At 39.2% G+C, this 20,437-nt stretch overlaps 1 protein-coding gene across 1 annotated transcript; it reads right to left on the reverse strand.

Annotated features, from left to right (window-relative positions):
* Positions 1–10,446: 10,446 nt before the first annotated feature.
* fndc7a (fibronectin type III domain containing 7a) lies at positions 10,447–17,248 on the reverse strand. The gene is made up of 13 exons (XM_063886670.1): positions 17,192–17,248; positions 16,664–16,682; positions 16,137–16,394; positions 15,319–15,579; positions 14,251–14,508; positions 13,919–14,173; positions 13,522–13,776; positions 12,551–12,808; positions 11,735–11,992; positions 11,199–11,453; positions 10,844–11,107; positions 10,704–10,733; positions 10,447–10,478 (listed from the first exon to the last, which is right to left on the reverse strand). The coding sequence occupies exons 1-13, from the start codon at positions 17,246–17,248 to the stop codon at positions 10,447–10,449; spliced, it is 2,460 nt and encodes an 819-aa protein (XP_063742740.1).
* Positions 17,249–20,437: the final 3,189 nt, after the last annotated feature.

A 20,437-nucleotide genomic window follows, 5' to 3' on the forward strand; every position in this document is an offset into this window, starting at 1 on the left:
CATAAGTAATTTAAAATGGAAAACAGAAACGGTTGAACCCTCTTAATTTACTACCTGAGTCCATGGTGATTTGTGTTGAGGTGGACTGACAGTTTCCATTATCGTAGGTGACGGTGACGTTGTACGTCTTTCCACAGGGCAGAGAGGGGATTTTACAGTTGTTCACCATGTTGCTGGTGCAGTTGAGCTGATCTCCGTTCTTATCCACCATGGTTGCTGTGTAGAGGCCTGTGGGCTTATGGTTCTGCCACACTATCAGAGCATGGTTGGCATCACAGTCTTTAAACGCCTCAATGTTTGTTGGAGGACATGGAGCTGATGGAGAGGCAGAGGATTTAGTTGATTAGATGCACAGTGCATCCAGATTTGAAGCCTTTTAAAAGGAGGTTTATGTTAGTAAACACTTGAAGGATAACCAGAGTTTCCAGTTGATGATGTATTTTTTTTAATGTTGTCCAACCCTCTGACCTACCTGTCATAAAGGTAACTTGGTTACTGGAGCTGCTGTTGCATTTTATGTTGCTGCCGATAACGCTGGCAGTGTAATTCTGTCCGCATCTCAGGCCTTCAATCAAGCAGTTGTTGCCCATTGAATTGCAACTGTGCACATTCCCATTGTCATCCTCAGCAACGGCAATGTAGAATATTGCACCAATGTTCATCGTCCAGTTAACTCTAGCAGAGTCTTGGCTGCAGTCAACTGATACTGACGCATTTATTGGCTTGCAAGGAACTAAAGAAAGCATACGTTTGTGTTAAGACAATAACAGGCAAAAATCTAATCATATGTAAGTATGTGTTTCACAGAGCTCCAAGTACATACCAGTCTGAGCAACGTCTCCCAGTACCCTTTGAGTGGAGCAGTTGTCATTGGAGGCAATGATCCACACACTGAGATGTTCCCCACATGGCACTCCCATCACCGCACAGCTGTTGGTGGAGGATGTGCAGTTGTAGGTTTCTTCAGTGTTCCCCTGTGCTTCCACAGTATAAGAGAGAGCTCCTGCTGCAGAGTCCCAGGTTGTGATCAGCATTTCAGAGTGACAACCATCTCCTGTCCTAACGTTTGTCGGGAGACAAGGAGCTGCAGGAAAGGACAAATACAATTTATCACTTCAATAAGGTTTGATTTTGAAATCAAGGAGCTCTACTTGTAACAGGCAGAACAAAGCTTAGTCTACAAACTTTGTTCTAGAGAAATATTTTCAACAAAAGTAAGAATAATGATGCTAAAATGTTCATTCCCTTCATCATCAAGATTCAAATCACAATTGCAATAGGAGTCAAAATCATCACAATTTTATGCGTTATATAAAAATCATTCAGTCCTAATACCAGACAAGCATTGAGAACACGTTTACTTATACTGTATGTATTTCGGCTTCATGATATTTTTATATTAACAAAAATGAAATCAGACTCACAGGTCCGGACAAACTCAGGATCGCTGGCTTCACTGTTGCATCCATGGCTGATGGCGTACACAGTGTACGTGTAGAACTGACCACAGCCCGTGTTCGTGAATAAACACTGGTTTTCTACCGTCCTGCACTCAGTCGTTTTGCCACTTTTGTCCACAGCCGTTGCGATGTAGTAGAGGGTGTTGTTGGTGGGCTGCCAGCTGAAGCTGATCACATTGCTCAAGCAATTGTGTTTTGTCACAGGATTAGCAGGAGCACAGGGGACTGGGGAAAAATGTAATTTGACAAAGAACAGTTATAAGAAGAGGGAATAAAAGGAAATGTTCAAAATCTTGCTGAATGTCGTTTGAGAAGTCCAGTTATGTTGAAATGAGTTGAGTTTATATTTTTCAGTCATTTTGTGATGCACTGTATTGGATTAAAATGATGCATTCACAGCAGATTCACTGGCCACCATTCACCTTCTATTGTTCAAAGGTTGTCAAATGGATACCGATTTTTGACTCCAGTAATTTAACTCTTTGCGGCATTCAACACTTCATTGGAGTAAACAGGCAATTATGCTGTGTGTGTGTGTGTGTGTGTGTGTGTGTGTGTGTGTGTGTGTGTGTGTGTGTGTGTGTGTGTGTGTGTGTGTGTGTGTGTGTGTGTGTGGATATTTCCCTAGGGGGACTGTATGTGGTTTGTCTCCTTTACCTTTTCACTCTCCAGTAGGACGTGAGAGCTGACCTTTGAGATAAGGCCTTGACTTAATGGACTCTAATGTCTCTTGACCGACTGGTGTTGGATAGCTTGTCTTGGTGGCAAAAGAGAGTGTGTGTTTCACCCCTTGGCTTGAGAAAATACTATAGGAGACAATAGGAGGAACCTAAACAGCTTCCCAAGAGGACTAACTTATGGGGAAGTTTTTTGATAAAGAGCTTTGAGTGTGTTCTGAAGTGTGAGCATGTGCTACAGTGAGAGGTAACATGAGAAGGTGTAGATATGTATGGGTGAAACGTATACAGACATTTGATGAGGCACAATGAAAGGGGGGGACAATACATACATTCACAAGGAAATGACAGACAAATATAAGTCATCTTTTGTAGTTTACTTAAGAGCAGATCCTCTGCCTACCTGTCTCGAACAAGGAACTGACGTTCGAGATGCTCTCACAGTCGTCTGAGATGGCTGTTACATGGACCTGGTACTTCTCACCACACTTGAGCATGGTGATATGGCAGCTAGTAGAGGCCGATGTGCAGTTAAGGGCCGCGCCAGTGCCATCCATGGCCGTTGCCCTGTACAAGTTGGCCCCAAATACCAAATCCCAAGTGACTGTCACCAAGCCGCTTGTGCAGCTGTACTCAGCTGAGACGGCCGTCACCGGGTTAATGGCTGAGGAAACAGATACAGGTTTTCGGAATATGTTTGCTTCTTAATCCTAATGTTCTGGAGGCCCTTGGCTCTCTTCAGCAGTTAAAACAAAACATACATAACATTGTTTTATAGGCACGATACCATGAATTTTTTCAAATTTAATTGCTTATGATTGTAATATTCACTTTGCCTAAAAGTCTTATTTGGTTTTCCGTTCGTTCTAGAGGTCTAACCGGGTTAAGGGGACTTTTTAGTCAACTTAATTATTATTTGATCTTATTATTTGAGAAATGAGTTGAATACTTCTAATTAAGTAATTTCCGTATTTTGTTGCCTTCATTAATATACAAATTCAGATTTTGGTAAAAGGGACGAATTACCCCTTTATTCCTTTATACACATTGATTGATTGAGCAATTATGATTTTCACACATGCAGCAACCGGAGCCGAAATCATCCAGGAAGTAAGGTTGTAGTTGGTCAATACAACACAAAAAGGCAAGTGTATCCATCCTGCTCCTGAGATACTCACTAGAGGTGTTGTATGTAACGTCAGAGGGCTCCCCAGGAATTAAGAAGCCGTTGACTGAGGATATTCCCACTGTGTATCTGGAACAGGGCTCCAGACTATCGATGTCCATGGTGGTTGTTGAGGTTTCTCTGATGACCGGCAAATTGTTGGGGTTGTCGTTGTCACTCACGGCCACTTGATAGAGCAAGACCTTACTGACAGTGTTCCACGTCACTCGAGCTGTGCTCTTCCCCGTCGATACAATGGATACTCCTGTTGGTGACTGCACCACTACCAGGAGAAATCACAGGTGTTAGTCTTATGCATTTATGAATCCTTATTCATGTTTCTATATATCCGTAACTGTAAAGGATTGGTTCAAACTACTGTAAAGTCTTTATTTTTAAGAAACCAAGCTGATCCGCATTACATAAATGAAACCCTCTGAAAAACAACAAAACCTGCATTTCTTTGCACTTACATGTTGTGATTGTCCTCGTATTACTTTTGGCCCCTCTTCCAGCACTGTTTGATGAGTAGACATAACAGTCGTACGTTGTAGAAGGAATTAGGCCGTCCACTTGTCCAATGAAGCCTGTGAAGGTCTGGTTGTATTGTTTTGGGGAATAACTAAACGACTCCTTCACAAACATGGTGTAGCTGTCTGCCCCAATCACGCTAGACCACTGGAACTTTATAGATGTACTGGAAATAGGTTGTGAGAAGGTGATCTGAGATGTGGCAGGCACTGTGGGAATGAAAGATGAAGAAATCTGCATTATTTAACACAGTTGCTCTTCAGTTTCATTTATATGGTTACTTTTTTAAATTGTGTCTTTACCTGTCTTAGTGGTTACAGAGTTTTTGCACACCAAATTGGTATATTGAAAGACCTTCAGTGTGACTTTATATACATGTCCGGGTCTCAAACCCTGAATCAGCCTTATTGTGCTGGGTGCAGATTGCAGCACAACCACTGGGGCGATGCTGGTGTAGTTCTCAACCCTCAGGTCCAGTAAATAATACGTAGATCCATTGTAGCTGTTCCATATCACATTCAGTGTTGATGCTGAAGGTGAAGTCACTGACTTTATACTACATCCTGAAAAAAAGAAAGAAGAGGAATAATATATGTCTAGGAATATCATTTTCATACCTTCTGAGATAAAAGGTTACAATAAAATAATTTAATCTGTCTGTTTTTTTACTGGGGGCAATATCAAACCATGGACTATTGTGAGGAGATTATTATATGTATACTAAATGTATTATGTATATATAATTATATATCATTTTTAATGTTCTTTGTTTTATCATTAATATATATTTTCTGAATGCATTTCCCCTCTGTGGGACGAATAAAGGTATGTGGATTCTGAATTGATTCTGAAAAAATATATTAATATATAACGTGTTTGGTTGCGAAAAAAAGTGTTTTTCTGTGCTGCAAACGTCCAGCTGCATGCTCAGAATTAAGACACAAATCCTTTTCCATACGCTTAAATCAGAAACACTAAGGATAGCTTGTTTTAAAAAAAGAAAGGAACATGTTTAAAACGTTTTGGCATTAATAAACACATTTACGGTTAGAGTGACTGGTAAACAGGGAAGTCTATTATATACTGTATAAAGCGGTGGCCCTCCAGTGGTTAGCAGCAGCTACTTTTATTTTCAATTAATCAAAGCCCCAATTAGGATAAGTCATACATAATTCAATACGACAGAAGAGAAGATGACTATATGAAGATTCACTGTGTTGATATTTAAATGAGAAACCTATTAAATACAAACATTCATATCATTATCTCTAACTATCGTGCCATCTCAGCGATGGACCAAAAAAAATGTAAGCATTTGTCACAGTCTCCTCTCACATCAACACTATCAGCAAAACAGAACTCACCTGTAGCCAAAACATGTTGTGTCTAAGGAAAATAAAAATATTGGACATCATTAAAATATGAATCAACAAGGATGAAATTAAAGCAAAACAGAAACTTATTTATAAAAAATAAAAAGCATAATTACCTGTATGACAGACAAAAGGATGAGTGAATAAAACACCCACATCATGTCCATTGTGATTGTCCGAGTTTCAGTGCGTTACATCCATAGGTGGGTTCTTCCCACAGCAGCTCATCTGCTATCTTTAACGGCTGAGAGTGTAGATCAACATTATGGGAACCAATCAGGACGGCCTAAATGAGGACAGGTGAATGCCTGGGGGGCTCCCTGTCATCATAAGGAGGAAACAAAGTTAGGTGTAGGTAGGGATTCTTTCAAAATCCCCCACCCCCCATTACGCTCAATCTGCACTTCCTCCGTCTTCCCGGAATATTTTATTTAGGTAACTCTTGAGTCTTTATCGGACCAACATTGCTTAGAAGATGACAAGGGATTTTACTCTAAATGTCATTATTTTTTTCTATAACGTTGTGTTTTTAGTATATGGAACAGGAAGTAATACGATCCCCTTTGTATGACATAGAAGTCACTGAAAAGTGAATTGAATTCCCCCTTCTATCCAATCCTGGATTGATTTTGGAAATCTTTAATGTTGTTCATTTGGTAATAAGAGAGGCCCTTAGTGGACTTGTGCCATGTTAAAAAATATGTTGTTATTATTGTGTTAATATTTTTGGTTTATTGTTTTTTGGATTTATAATAAATCTTGGTACTTAACTAGGTTTGTTTCGTTGGGATTAAAAGATGTAAATAAGCATCATGAAGTCTTAAGATATGATCGATTTCTGGGACACATTGAAACCTACAGCGCATTTCATATCATGTCATAATCTTTGGACGGATCTACAAATGAAGCTCCAGTTTCACCCATTGTAAAGAATTATGTGAAAACCTCACTTCTTGTCTACTTGTAATACAACACTTATATTCTCACTCCATGAAAGTGGACACAGACAGTTACACATTTAAGATAAGATAAGATAAGATGTACCTTTATTAATCCCCGTGGGGAAATTCAAGTGTTTATGCAGCAACAGAGAAGAGGAAAAACAGTACAGATTCACACAGAGATAAGAAACAGAAATTAAAATTAAAATATATATATATATAGATAAGTAATGAAACTATTGTTAAAAATGTACACATGTATGTGTGCAGAAAGAAAATGCAGGTCAAAGTTATTCTTCTAAAGTGCAGGCTTTATTTGCAGTCCGGGTTATTGTCAGTGAGTCACGTGGTTAACCCCTTGTTGTGCAGCCTGATGGCTACAGGCACAAAGGAGTTTCCCAGGCGCTTAGTGCTGTGTCGAGGTGAGATGTGTCTGTGGCTGAACGTACTCCTCATCTTCACTAGCTTCTTTGGTGGGAGGGGTTATCCAGGATGCTGTCCAGTTTCCTCCTCGTCCTCCCCTCAGCCACCTCCTCCAGATTGTCCAGTTTAACTCCAACAACAGAGCTATCCTTCCTCACGAGCTTGTTCAGCCTGTCAGCATCTCTTTTGTTAGTGTTTCCCCCCCAGCACACCACGGCTCATCATCACTGTGACATTGTTTCAAATATACATTTCATGATTGTTTTCATACTACATATTACTGTTTCAAAGAGAGACATCCTTAGGGCTGTTACCTAAAGATAAAGCCAGGAGTGTTACATGATAATAAGAATGCCTATTAGGTGTCTTTCTAGATATTTATTAACTTCCCCACAATCCTGGTTGACATTATTTGCTGTACAGGACAAAGAGCACCAAAGACATTGAATTTTATTGTATTTATTAATATTAGCATATATAACAAAAAATATGCATACAAACCATATGATCTGTTTTGTCCATCTAAATCTCTAATACGTTGTATGCTGCTGGTTCCCTCTCCTCTGCTAATATGAAATATGTGAGTAATTTCTGACTCAAACCCTCTAAGAGCTTGTGATCATGTATATTTCTTACATGTTACTTTTTCATAATTCATTGATTGATTGTTTTATATGAGGGATTATTAAAAACATTTTTCCGCATTACAAAGTGTAGTGAAACAAAAACCATTATTGAATCATACCTTTATTAGCAGCATAAGGAACTACAAGGAGATCCTGTTTATAATGTAATGTACAGAATCCTAATTTTAAGCTCTTTCTATTCTTCTTATTGCGTTACCTATACTGTATATGTGACGGTTTGTTGTGTTGAGATAAAGACTGCTAATGAGCTCTTCCCGTTGTTTTATCTTCAGCACATCACGTCCCATTGTAAACATCAAAATGTGTCGGGAAACTTATGTCTGCCACTTATGGGAAATACACTTTCTTGGACACCTGCGCGTGTTGTTAAGAGTGCCAAGTAATTTTCAAACTCTGGGATATCTGGCTATCCTGCTTGTTTGGGTGGGAAGTTTACTGGAAGAAATAAAGCTATAAAGTTCTGTATATTGTGAGGTGTATAAAAAAATCTCTACTGGAAGTCCCTTAAATATAATCAAGACCACAAAAACCTGATTATGGTAAGCAATAGAAAACAGAAGCAGTGCCAAAAACACAGCTGAGTAAGAAAAGTAATTGCACATTGGCTTGATAAAGACTAGAAAGCAGTAAACAATTGCTGGATGTATTATCCAAACTGCCGAAATGATTTACTATGTTAAAAGTTAGAGAAAGCGAACTGCAGATCAACAGTGGAAAGAGAAACCTGATACATACTCAAAATAAGGCTACGTTTTATTGTTTAACTGTTGAACTAAAGAGTATAAAACACATAACGGACCCCAGAGGATGTTCTCTTTATTCATGATAGTGGCGAGGACGTTGTTTTAATAATCCCCCTCTTGGATCAGGACAGAAATAGACATTCATTGTTACCAGACAATGTCTCATAAATATTCAAGAATGGGAGTTTGTATTAGACATTTCATATTACAAAGGTTAAATCTGCTGCTGCAATAATAAGATATCCATACTTTTCTTTTGTTGATTATGAATTGTAATATAGTGATATGTTAAATATAATTTTAACAATGTTTAGAATAAACTAAACATTTGTCAATTTTCACACAGTGATTTGTCCGTACTGTCTCTGGATAATGTATATGCTTATGACATTGATGTCGCAACAGCTATATAAATAATTACTGATTTACAATTGGTTGAATGGCAAACATAACTTGAGAAATAATTAAAATATAATGCACGTTTTTATCACAAACGGTATAAATGATCCTTAACCCTCTGTGTAGGCCTCATAAAAGCAGGTGTTATAAAATAAGTGTTAGACATATTGAGTCAATTTGAATATGTGCAACTCAATTTCAAAACCTGAGAGCTAACATGATTTCTGCAAACAAGTCATTCATTTGTGTTTTATTCAGTAGGTATTTCATAACAGTTCTTCTGAATGAGTAAGACCTACTTCAGGATGTTTCTGGATTATTTCACGGGACTGAATATATCTCTCCCACACACCTGAACAAAACCTATATTACTTGCTAAAGAAAACGGACACAAGATGATTGACAGCACACTGTGTTGTAACGGTGAAACTTTATTCTTTTCGTCTGTCAACGGAGAGAAAACAAATCCAATGATAGCAGAAGTAACACTGAATCCATCTCCAGAAATCGGATCAGACGTATCATCCACATGGCATGCATGACTCCGGGCTGACGAGATGGATACCTGCTGCCCCACTTTTGACTGACCCCCTCCTGGGTCACCATGCTGCTCCACAGCCCAAAGACATGTCGTACGGTGCCGTGTGGAGGCCCTCTACTTGGAGAAGTTCTATGTTCTTGTTTTGAATTCATTTAGTGTTTGAATTACTTTTGCCGTGTTACATTTACATGGGAGGTTCACTGTTAAGCTTCTATTAATATAGCTTCTTTAACATTTACCGTTGAGGTTACATCAAGATTCATTTTGCCAGGGCAACTGCATTGCTTTAAAACATGAAGATCAAAAACATGCCTATTATAAAATGTAACAATATGGAGGATATCTTTCAAAACCATTGGATACCTTTCCAAAGTTATCAATTTTAAACCCCTCTTTAATATATTTTATTGTTTTAATATTCTCTAAAAGGCTTTTTTTTTTTCAAACATCAGTAACAAAAAATCAAGATTTCCTTAACAAGAGTGAAATTTCATCAGGGTGTATTGGGTCTCAACAGTTGTGGTTGGTAATGGTCTTCTGTCTTTGCTGAGTGTTGGCGGTAATGGGGTGGGGGGTTTTCACTGTAGGTCTAGAAAGATAAGAGAGAGAGAGAGAAATGATGAACCTGGATATGGTGGAAAAGGTGTTTATAGGGCTGTGCAATATCTCAATACTATGTAGAACTAGATATCCTCTTAGATTTTGGATATCATAATATTGTAATATGGCATGTGTTGTCTTTTCTTGGTTTTAAAGGATGCATTTCAGTAATTAATGTCATTTTCTAATATTAATTATTTGTTGACTAAGTCATTATATCAACATACCTGAACATATTATATGAAAGCACCATTAGTCAACCTTTCAATGTCTTTGCAATATAAAAATCAAGGTTTTCGGTAAAAAAATATTGTTATTATTTGATATACTCCATCGTCCAGGCCTAATATCTCATCATAGCTTCAGTACTTCAATTCATCACACACAATGAGTGGATGTTCTGTGCAAAAAGAACATTCTTTGTGAAACAAAAATGCTAAAAGCAGAATACCGCTTAGTCAAACTGAGTCAGGGGTTATCAAATATCCCTCTTCTTATCTATTATCACAAACACAACATGATGCCCGTGTGATGCTCCTGCAGCATTTCTCCATCGTCATTTACCTTGATCATTCATCCCATGTTTTATGGGATATAAGTCCCTGAAGTGAAATACGGATAGAGGTCAGCTTCACCCGTGCTTGTATATATGCTACATTTTCTACTTAAACACGCCTATTGTTATACCAGCACACTATAGGCACAGTCAATTTAATGATGCTCTAGATGCTGTCACAAGATACCCTCACGCTGTAAAGTAGCACTATGGATGTTCCCTGTGAAATCAGCTTTCATTCAATTCTTTCACACATTTTCACAATCTAGAAGAAACACTTGCCATGTAGGGGAAAGCAAGTTGTTTGTCTCATGTCGTTACATAACTCCAAACGTCTGAAAATATATGGTTCTTACCCGGAGGGAGATGAGTAACAATACATTACCGCAATTAATCCACACTTCGTCTTCCGCGAGAAATCACTTAAGAAGGAGAGAGATAAAGTTTCAGTGCGTTAGCAGGTGTCAGACAGCTCATAAATTAATGAAAGTTGAAATGAAAAGTATTGATATTTTGATAAATGAGATTATTCCCATCCTATTTGTTCTCTCCTGTCTCACCCAACTCTTAGCAAGATGCAACTAACAAAACTGCAATCTATTCCTTTAACTACTGCAAACTAACAGTGAAGTTTATAGGATACTTACGCATGCCAGCATTACTTCCTGGGCAGGGAACTGAGAATACAACGAACATTAACACATTAATTAAACTTGTTTCTACAAATAATCCGAATAAAAGTGTGATTAATGTATCTTTTAAAGACTGCATGCACTTCATGACTCACTGGAGTATCTCCTCGGTTGACAGAAGCTGACTTTGATCCCGTCCTGTCCCACTGGTGCCGCCACTACTTTGTAGATGTCCCCACACGTTCTTTCCTGGATATCGCAGAATTTGCTGCCGGCAGGTACGTTGCAGGTGTAGTTGGCTCCCGTCCCGTAAAGCTCTACTGTGTGGTTGTGCGTCTGAGGGCCCAGAGAGCGCCAGGACACCCGGAGGGAGTGGTTGGGCATGCGATAGAGCTTCACACTTGTCGGACAACAGGCCCCTGCAAGAATTAGTTTTGAGGAATTGAGTTAGGTGTGTTAACAAAAAGTTATCTGGATTTATATTCCCTACATGTGTGTATTTGCCCTTACCTGATGAGAATCCATGATATTTGCACTCTGACTTGTGTCCTGTGCTGCTGATGGCTTCCAAGTGCACACTGTAGTTGGTGCCGCAGGTGATGCATCCCATCAGGCAGTGGTTGTCGAGAGTGTGGCACTTAGCGTGTCCGCGTGGGGACGTCAGGGAGGTGAGGTAGGAGCGAGCTCCGCTGCCCGGTGACCAGGTCACATTTGTCATAGCCTGGGTCACCTGTGTCACATTTACATATATGGGGCAGCAAGGACCTTGGGGAGTAAATTACAGAGCAATATTTAAGAACGGAGTAAAGATATTGTTACAAATTATTTAATAGTGACTGTAACTTAAAAGATTTACATTTATTTTGTAAATTATTTGTAGGTCTGTTACATGAACTAGAGACTACCCAACACTACCTTTTTAATCTCTTATTCTTATTATGGGAAGCCTATTTTAGCCTAGTTTATGATTACCAGCAGGATCAGCATTTAACTCTAAATTCTAAGCTAAAATGGTTAGGCTACTACAATGTTATAACCAATCCTACCTGTTTCCAAGGTTTTACTGAATCCAGGGAGACTTCTCCCCACAGTTGTGATGGCTATTGCCATGACCTCATATGATGAACCACAGGGCAGCTGTGTGAGCTCACAGGACGAGTTTGTTGTCTGGCATGTGTGTGTGGCGTAGCGTCCGATTGCTTTAATGGTATAATTTGTGTTAGGGGTGTTAGGCGTTGTGATTTGAATTCTGAACGTGGAGTTGTTGGTCTGCGTCATATTCAAAATCTCTGGAGCACACGGAGCTGTTAAAAAAAAGAAAAGATAATTCAGCGTGGGTGAGAAAATGATTTTGGGGAATTTGATTTACAACGTTTATTCCTATTGTGTCAAAACAAATATACATCTTCTGGGTATAATATGTACCTGTATCTTCCTCAAGTTTAGGTACATCATTAATAAAAGGCTATTTATGTTTTTGTACTGAATAATTAATGAAAAAAAAATATGCAGAGGGACCCGGATGTTGTAATCCCATCATTTGGCCCCTATGTTAAATAGACTTCAAAAGCCAGGCGCTGTTTCTGTAACCAGTTCTCTTTATACGTCCATGTTAGGATGTTGGCAAGTTATCAGTTTCCAATTTATGTGCAAAGCTTACCAGCAGCTGATGGTGGCTTGAAGAAAATGAAAATAGAATCAATTGTCTCATATAGTTAAGATAAGAAAGCAAAAAGCAATTCTTCCCCAAATTTCAAACTAGCATCACTGTGTCACCATCTCAACGAATTCTATGAGTTCCCTTTCATGCGAGCATGTGTATTTAAGGAGGTGTGATGTCACGCTAAATAGCCCTTTAATACCTGTCTCTTGTGTGTGTGGTGTGCAGGTGTGGTTGCATCCTCGCAACTCGCTGCAAGGTGTGACGGTCACGGAATAAGCTGTGTTGCACGTCAAATCTGACAGTGCACACACTGGAGCTGTGTCGTTACAGTGGATGACGTTGTTTGTCTGAGCCGCCGTGGTCTGGTACAGCTCGGCCCCTTTGACTGGCGACCACATGATTTCGAGGGTCTCTGTAGAAACTAGCTGTATGGTCAAACCCTGTGGGCAACAAGGAACTGGGGGAGAGGCAGGGAGAAGAAATTCAAAAAGAGATGAGAACATTAATCAACACTTAAACTATGCAAAGTATCATACAGCTGATTTGATCTAGGCAGGCATTGTTTTTCTCCCGGTGTAGTTTATCATCTTCACACTCCATTCCTTTTTAAAAAGTTTTTATAGCATTTTACTTATCATATCGGTGTGGTTGTATGAGGTACTTATCCATCAGTGTATTGACTACAGTAAATAATCAGCTCGCCCCAAGGTTTAAGTGTTTGCCTTATTTAGAATGTTTTCACCTGCTCTTTTTCATCATGACATGTTAAAATGTGTGCTGTGGATAAGGATTATTTTTCAGAAAATTCCCATGCCGGAGGACTCAGTGAAGATCCGTTATCTGAGATAATTCAGCTGCCAAAAACTCTTGCGTTCATGAGCTATGACGTTAGAAATGCAAATCCCAAAAACAAACCAAATGAGGTATGTGTTACAATGGATAATGTAGATTTGGGGGTTTCTTAAAGGGTGCTGTTGAGTAGCAACAGGTTACATTTCTGTGATGCTTCTGAAGAAAGTCAATGGTGTTCTTTGAGAGATTTATGGTTGTCATGGAAAGTAATAACTATGTGAAGTTAATGAGGTACATTATATAAATCCATTAATATGACCCTTTGATAACAAAAAACATGTATTTGTGGTGGTGCTACGTGTGTGCTTCTGGTCATACTGGTGGTGTAGTTGCGGACGTCTGCGTAAGGGCTAGACCCGGCCTTGTTGTAGGGGAAGACGGTGGTGAGGTAAGTGTAACCACACATGCAGGAAAACTGGCATGTGGTTTCAGTGGTGTTACACGACGTCTCAGTGCCATCATCCCTCTTTATGAAAGCTATGTAGTACTCCACCAGTGGCACACTATCCCACACCACCGAGCAGTTGCCTGCTTCGGGCTCCTCCACCCAGATGTTCTCTGGGGGACAAGGATCTATCAGAAAAAGAGAGGTAGAGAACGGACATGAATTGGTAATGGGTTTGACATTTTGTGTAATTGCTCTCTCTTGACAAAAGTTAGATTGAAATGGCTCCGCATGGGTCATGGGTTCAGCATAAAGACTGGATATACCCACATGTTATGTAGTCTGCTGGTTGCGAGGGGCTGCTAGGTCCAGCAATGTTATAGGCTGTGACAGAGACAGAGTGGTTCTGGCCACACTCCACTGGTATGATATAACAGTAACTATCAACTGTTGAGGTACAGTTTTGACCATTAGTGGTCCAGGCCAAGTAGTTTTCAGCTCCCTGCACTGACATCCAGTACACGGCGACCCCAAGCGACCGTCCCGTAGACACCTGGACCAACGTCACATCTGGGCTGGTAGGACCTGCCAGTGAAACCAGAGGGACATGAGAAACAGGATCTGCTACATTCATGCTCTACGTATGTTGTTATCAAGCTTACGTGTGATCTGGCAGACAGTAAGGTCGTCTCCAGCTCGACTCTCAGAGTCCAATGCTGTGCCCTTGATACAGTAGGTAGTCCCTGCTGCAAGGCCATTAAAGTTTACCATGGTGTCAGTGGTGTTCAGTTTGACCCGGGAGCTGGAGCCCTCCTGAATGATGCAGAGCATGTAGAGGACAGCATTCTCCACCGGGGGCCAAGTCACAACAATGGAAGCGTTGTTAGGAGAGGTGGTGTTCAACTTGGGTGCCATTACCACTACAGACAGGGAGAGGGAGAAAGTGATGTGAATGTACATTGACAAAAAGACACGATTAATCTTCATCCACCTGTCCTTGCACATTTTCAATTTGTGCATAAAAACACGGGGAAACCTTCCAAAGTGGAAACGTCTTCAATACAAAAGGATCTTGAAATATGGCAAAAAGTTTCATGTTTAGCTTAAGTTAAAAAGTTTTTTTTCGCTAAGCTTTTCTCGATATTTGATTTAAAAAATTGCGTAACTTTTGGACGAAAACCTTTTAGTCCCCTGACAATTGTTTTGTAAGTGTCGTGAAATGGAAACATCACCCCCTTGATAATGTTACAATACTCCTTCGGGGAAGGGAGACAACCCAGTTCTCATGGTTTTGATTTTCATATTATGATAATAGTATAGTGCAAAAGCCTGGATACAGTTTCCACCCTACTGCTTTGGCTGCAAAGAGTAGACACTCTGTGACAATAGACATTGAAATGACACACTGTTATGACCGGCGGAGTGAGCAAACAAACTATTGTCTTACGAGACAACAGATAGGTTCAATCTTCGTACACTGATTACCATCATGGATAAAGCTTGCAATACAGTATGTATTGTCTGGACATGTAAAAGAAGGTGAAAAAGTTTGTTATTATAACATTTTGAGTAAAGATATTATTAATCTTCATGGTGAAACCCTTACTATGTGATAAATGAGTTTCGTTAGCTTAGCTTTAAATAGTTTTTCAATCTTCTGTCACTATTTGAAACGCTTAGGCCTAAGTGTGAAGTGTTTTTGGGACTATTGTAGGGCTTTTTATGTGTACCTGTCCTGGCCTCGATGGGGTATGAGGGCTGGCTCCGCCCCCCTGAGTTGACCGACATGACACTCAGCCTGTAGTCTGTGAAGGGCTTGAGCTTCACCACGGTGCCGGGGGAGCTGCTCACCACCATCTCAGAGAAGTAATCGCCGGTCTGAGACTGCGCCCACAGGATGTAGCTGGTTGCCCCGGAAACTTCTGTGAACTCAACAGTGATGCTGTCGCTGTTTTTAGAGTAGGCCTGCTCGATGCTGGGCACTTCAGGAGCTGCAGAACAAATCATAGATGTAAACATTCTTACAGATAATTAGATGGTGGTTGATCATGTTTCCTTACAACATATATTATAAATACAGCGGTGAAATATATTTAAGTACATTTACTACTGTTAGCTACAATGTTAAAGTATTTGTACTATTCCTGAGTTCTTATGCTTTTTCTGCACCACATTTAAGAATTACATAAAAACATGTTTAAGCCGTAGATGTATTTATATCAGAGATATGGATACAAGTTTAGACTGTATATGCAAAACATAAGAAGATATTTTTTAATTAGAGCTGCAACTTACAATTTTTACCTTGTCGATGAATAGTTTGGACAATAAAACCTCTAGAAATGTCCATAAAAGCTGCCAAGGTGATGATCAATGTCCAAACCCCAAAATGATTATGTTTATATATGAAACAACTAGTTTTCTGCTTCCACTTCTTTAGAAATGTGAGATAAATTAAGGCTTTCTTTATGGATTGTAAACATTTTAAATCTGAATTGCAACCACAACATATTTTCCTACCTCACTTCTCCTTGCTGTAGCTACTGACCTGTTGTATCCTCGGTATCTGCGCTGCTCAGGACATTGAGAGCATTGTCCATGGCTTCTAGCTGCATGATGTACATTGTGTTTGGTGACAGGGAGTTGACGGAGCCCATCACGACGTTGCCACTGAAGTGAGCGAAGACGGGTTGTTCAGGCGTGTTTTTTGGTGTCGCTGTGATCTTGTAGGAGCTGGCTCCAGTGTATCCGCTCCACTGCACTGTCATACTCTTAGATGTGACCGTAAACACTGACAGAGTGATGTCTGAGGGAGATAGAGACAAAAACAATGATTGGATACATTCAAAAACACTTGTGGGTGATTTCTTTTCATATTGTGAGTCAAAAAACGTGCTGGATGCTAATAAAATACACATACTGGGTTGATTCAGAATGGGTGCCTTTACCTTTGTTTATGGAATATATATATTTTAGGGGTTAATTTTCAGTGATAGATTTTAAATTAGGTGCTAGTTTACATTTTTTTAGTTTTGAATCATGAGGTAGAGGAAAATGCAAAAGAAGACCATTTACCGTTTTGTGCAGCACAGATCTGAAATGATAATACATGGCAGGTTAATGAATGAAACAAGGAAGTAACATGATCCAAATCAAAAGAAAACACATTATTTTACAAAATTAGAGCAATAATCCAAGGGGCAGCATGCTACTGGTATTTCACAGGCAAAGTATGCCTCAGGATATAATGCCTGTATCATGTTCTCGGCGCATGAGAGGCAGCAGGCTGCACATTACCCTCACTCAACACAGATTTCAGGACCGGTCGGTGCCGGTATTTCTTTCAGGTTCGAATGAATTTGTCTATTGAGCTAAGGTTGGGCATGCCACATGCACTTGTTGAAAGCAGTGACACTCAAAAGAGCCTGTGTTCATATAATTCAGTCCTCCCTCTGCACACGATTATTAACTGGATGTATAAAATATGTACTCTATCAAAGATTTGAAAATATACACTAATTACTTTGTAACAATGCCTTTGTAGTTTTTGTTAAAAGATTTCAGAGGATATTTGTGTGCAATGAGTAAATGATCATCTCTTACCTCTGTGAAAGTCAATAAAAGCAAAAGTTTCAGCATATTTAATCTTGTCGTTCTCATTACTGAATCTTTTTTTCCTGCTGAGCCACTGCCTTGAGGCAAGATGTGTGATGCTGTTTCTCAAAATGACTTCAGGGAATAAGCTCGGGCTTAAATTTGACTTTTTTTTTTTCTTTCTCCCTCCCTTTTTCAGATGAAACGACAGGTACTTTATTGTTTCAGCAAATACCGAAGAGCCCAAAGGCTGTAACTCCTCCCCACAGGGGTGTTTGGTTGGCCTATCAGAGCAAGAGAAGAGCGCTCATCTTTGTTAGGTGAGGATGTAGATGCTTTACAAACTTTTAGTTTTAACAATCAATCAATCAATGGTATAAATTGATTCATGTCTTGTAGTCTTAAAGTCTTTCCAAATAACCAATGAAAACTATGCTAAAATCCCAGCTGAGTAATATTCATTATAACACTTTAAGATCACTTGATATGAGTGACCTATTTTTGACAAAGTTTCGTGGCCTGATTAAGGTTTCATCCAAACAATTCATTATCTACTCGGGTAGATCCATGATATCTTCTGATAGATGACACCTCTCTTCGAGTTATTCATAATTTAGTCCTCAATTTGTCAACTCAAATCCATCAACCACACTTTGATTACTGTAAAAATAGATATATTATGTCTCTGGGTGTCAATAAGGTAAAGCATTTGTAACTGATGCACGTGACATACTGTAGATCAGAGGTGTCCAAACTACGGCTCAGCAAATTCTAAAAGTATAATGCAATATGGCCCACAAATTAAGCTTTTGCTTGTCTTATATTGTACTTCTCAAATATATAAGTTAACATATATTAATGAGCCCAATTTTCAAATAAATTCAGTCATTTAAAATTTGAGACATTTTCTAACAGATCTTAGTTGATAAAAAAAAAAGCCCAATAACTTATTTCTATAACAAGCTTGAAATTTAAACTTCATATTTACTGTTATTATAAGCAATCTGAGGCTTCTGTTTTAAGGAATGAGCTGCCAACAAAATAAATGAAACCCTTAAGACAGATCGGATGTAGGCAGTTTTTTTCTGAAAGCGTTTTCAAGTATCGCACATTATTCACCTACATTTGATTTGTTTTGCTAACTTATAACTTAACTTATGAGGCAATATTCACCTCTATAAGTGGCCCAGCTCTCCGTATATTTTTCTGTATGTGGCCCTTGCTGTAGATACTTTACCTCTTGCACTCATCTGAAGTAAATGTTTTCTTTCACCACAACACTTGCAGACAAATCAAAACCAGCAGAAACAAGCTGGATAATTTAACCACATACAACATGCATTTGGATAACTAATGTCATATATTGCATTTTACTGGAGCTACATTTACCGTACTGTTATAGAATGACTTGATCCACAGTAGAGTGTGTTCAAACAGTTCCCGTTCAGGTGACACAGTTGAGATGAGGTGAGATTATTATAATAGCTTTTATTCTCCCCAGTCAGGAGTGTATTATGAAGATGGGCAGGGAGGATCCCAGAAGCCTTGATAAAATCTATGTGTCTGAATGCCAAAAGGAAAGAGCTGATCATATTCAACACGCTTTTAAAGAGTTCACACAACAAAAAGTAACAGCGTCAGATCTTTTTTTGTTTTCTATATTATGTTACAACTTAATACAAGTGATGGTAAATGGTCCAAAATATTTTGTGTTATTATTAGGACAATATATAAAAATACAAATTTCTCGATCTCTAATCATTACTTGGTTAATTAAGATAATCGACAGACCTTGTAGTGTGTCAAGTAGGGAAAAAAATGTTCTAGCTCTTTGCAGAAGCAAGCGTGTGTTTACTTTATGGACAAGAGGCTCTCCTGAGCTATAGCTTACATCAAAAAGGACACCATTAATGTTTATATCTCACACTATCAGGACCAAAAGCCTCTCACCCATGGTTAGATGCAGGCTTCCTTCTGCACATTGATACAGTAAAAATCGAAAAGGATCAGGATGTATGCTGTGGACTGTTTCTCATCCCCAAAACATGTTTAAAAACCAGGCCAGCACTCCAAAGGCCCACTTTGAATAAAATGGTGACTGAAGAAGACAAATAAAATCAGCAAATCAAATCCTTTAAAGACAAAATAAGAATCCTCAGCAACTTTTTCGGAGGTAGCAGTGCCGATAACCAGTATCTTCTTTGTACAGTTTTCTAAGTGAACCTCGTTATCCAAATCAATCCATTTGACCCACATTTATTTCATTGTGGGGAAAATCATCTGTGTTGTTTACTGTAAGGAACACATGCTTTGCTTCACACACACACACACACACACACACACACACACACACACACACACACACACACACACACACACACACACACACACACACACACACACACACACACACACACACACACACTGCACTGTATGTGACACAGTGATTTGCAAACTGATATGAGGTGAAAAGGCCAACAGAACATTTTTTTGGCTTGTAGTCAGGTTTCACAAAGGCAAATAATAATTATTGTTTTTATTAAAAGTGCTTCTGATAATTTAGAAATAACTTAATACTGCACACACACTTTCAGAACATGTTGAGAAACGTTGATCAGCGTTTCTTTTACCATAAAATGACCTCAAATGTCTTACAGTATTTTGTCCACAACTCAAAGATATTCAGTTCAGTGTCATAGAGGAGTAAATAATGGAGAAATTCTTCATATTTAAAAAGCTTATTTCTCTTTAAAAAAATACTCAAAATGACTAATCAATAAAAATTAATTTAATTTAATTCAAAACAATTTTTTGCAGCTATTGTGTGAATTTAGAATGGGTTCTTACACATTCAATATGAGATATTCTCCACTAAAGTGCTTGGCCCCAGACAGTGACCCTGTGCTGTCTCAGAAACTGCCTGCTGTGTCTAAATGGAGACTGCCCTAGTCATGCTTTCCTCACTGTGACTAGTCTGCCCTGCTAGTGGCCTACAGCTTAGTGAACGCTGAGAATATCACCTGTACTATAAACAATCAGATGAAGCAGGTCAGGAATATTGTTTGGACACATCTTCTTCCCTGATACCCCCCTCAGAAAAACAGGGAAACTAGACACCCCGCAAACAAAAACTGTACTCAGCCTGGCACCAGCAGGCTATGAGGGCGACAAAGCCCTCCAACAGAAACTCCGTAAGGAGACACCCTGTCAGCAGCACCCACAGGCCAGCGCGTTAGAAGTGTCAAATCAGCATAT

This window comes from Eleginops maclovinus, chromosome 6, assembly GCF_036324505.1.
Source record: "Eleginops maclovinus isolate JMC-PN-2008 ecotype Puerto Natales chromosome 6, JC_Emac_rtc_rv5, whole genome shotgun sequence".
In the NCBI taxonomy this organism is placed as follows: domain Eukaryota; kingdom Metazoa; phylum Chordata; class Actinopteri; order Perciformes; family Eleginopidae; genus Eleginops; species Eleginops maclovinus.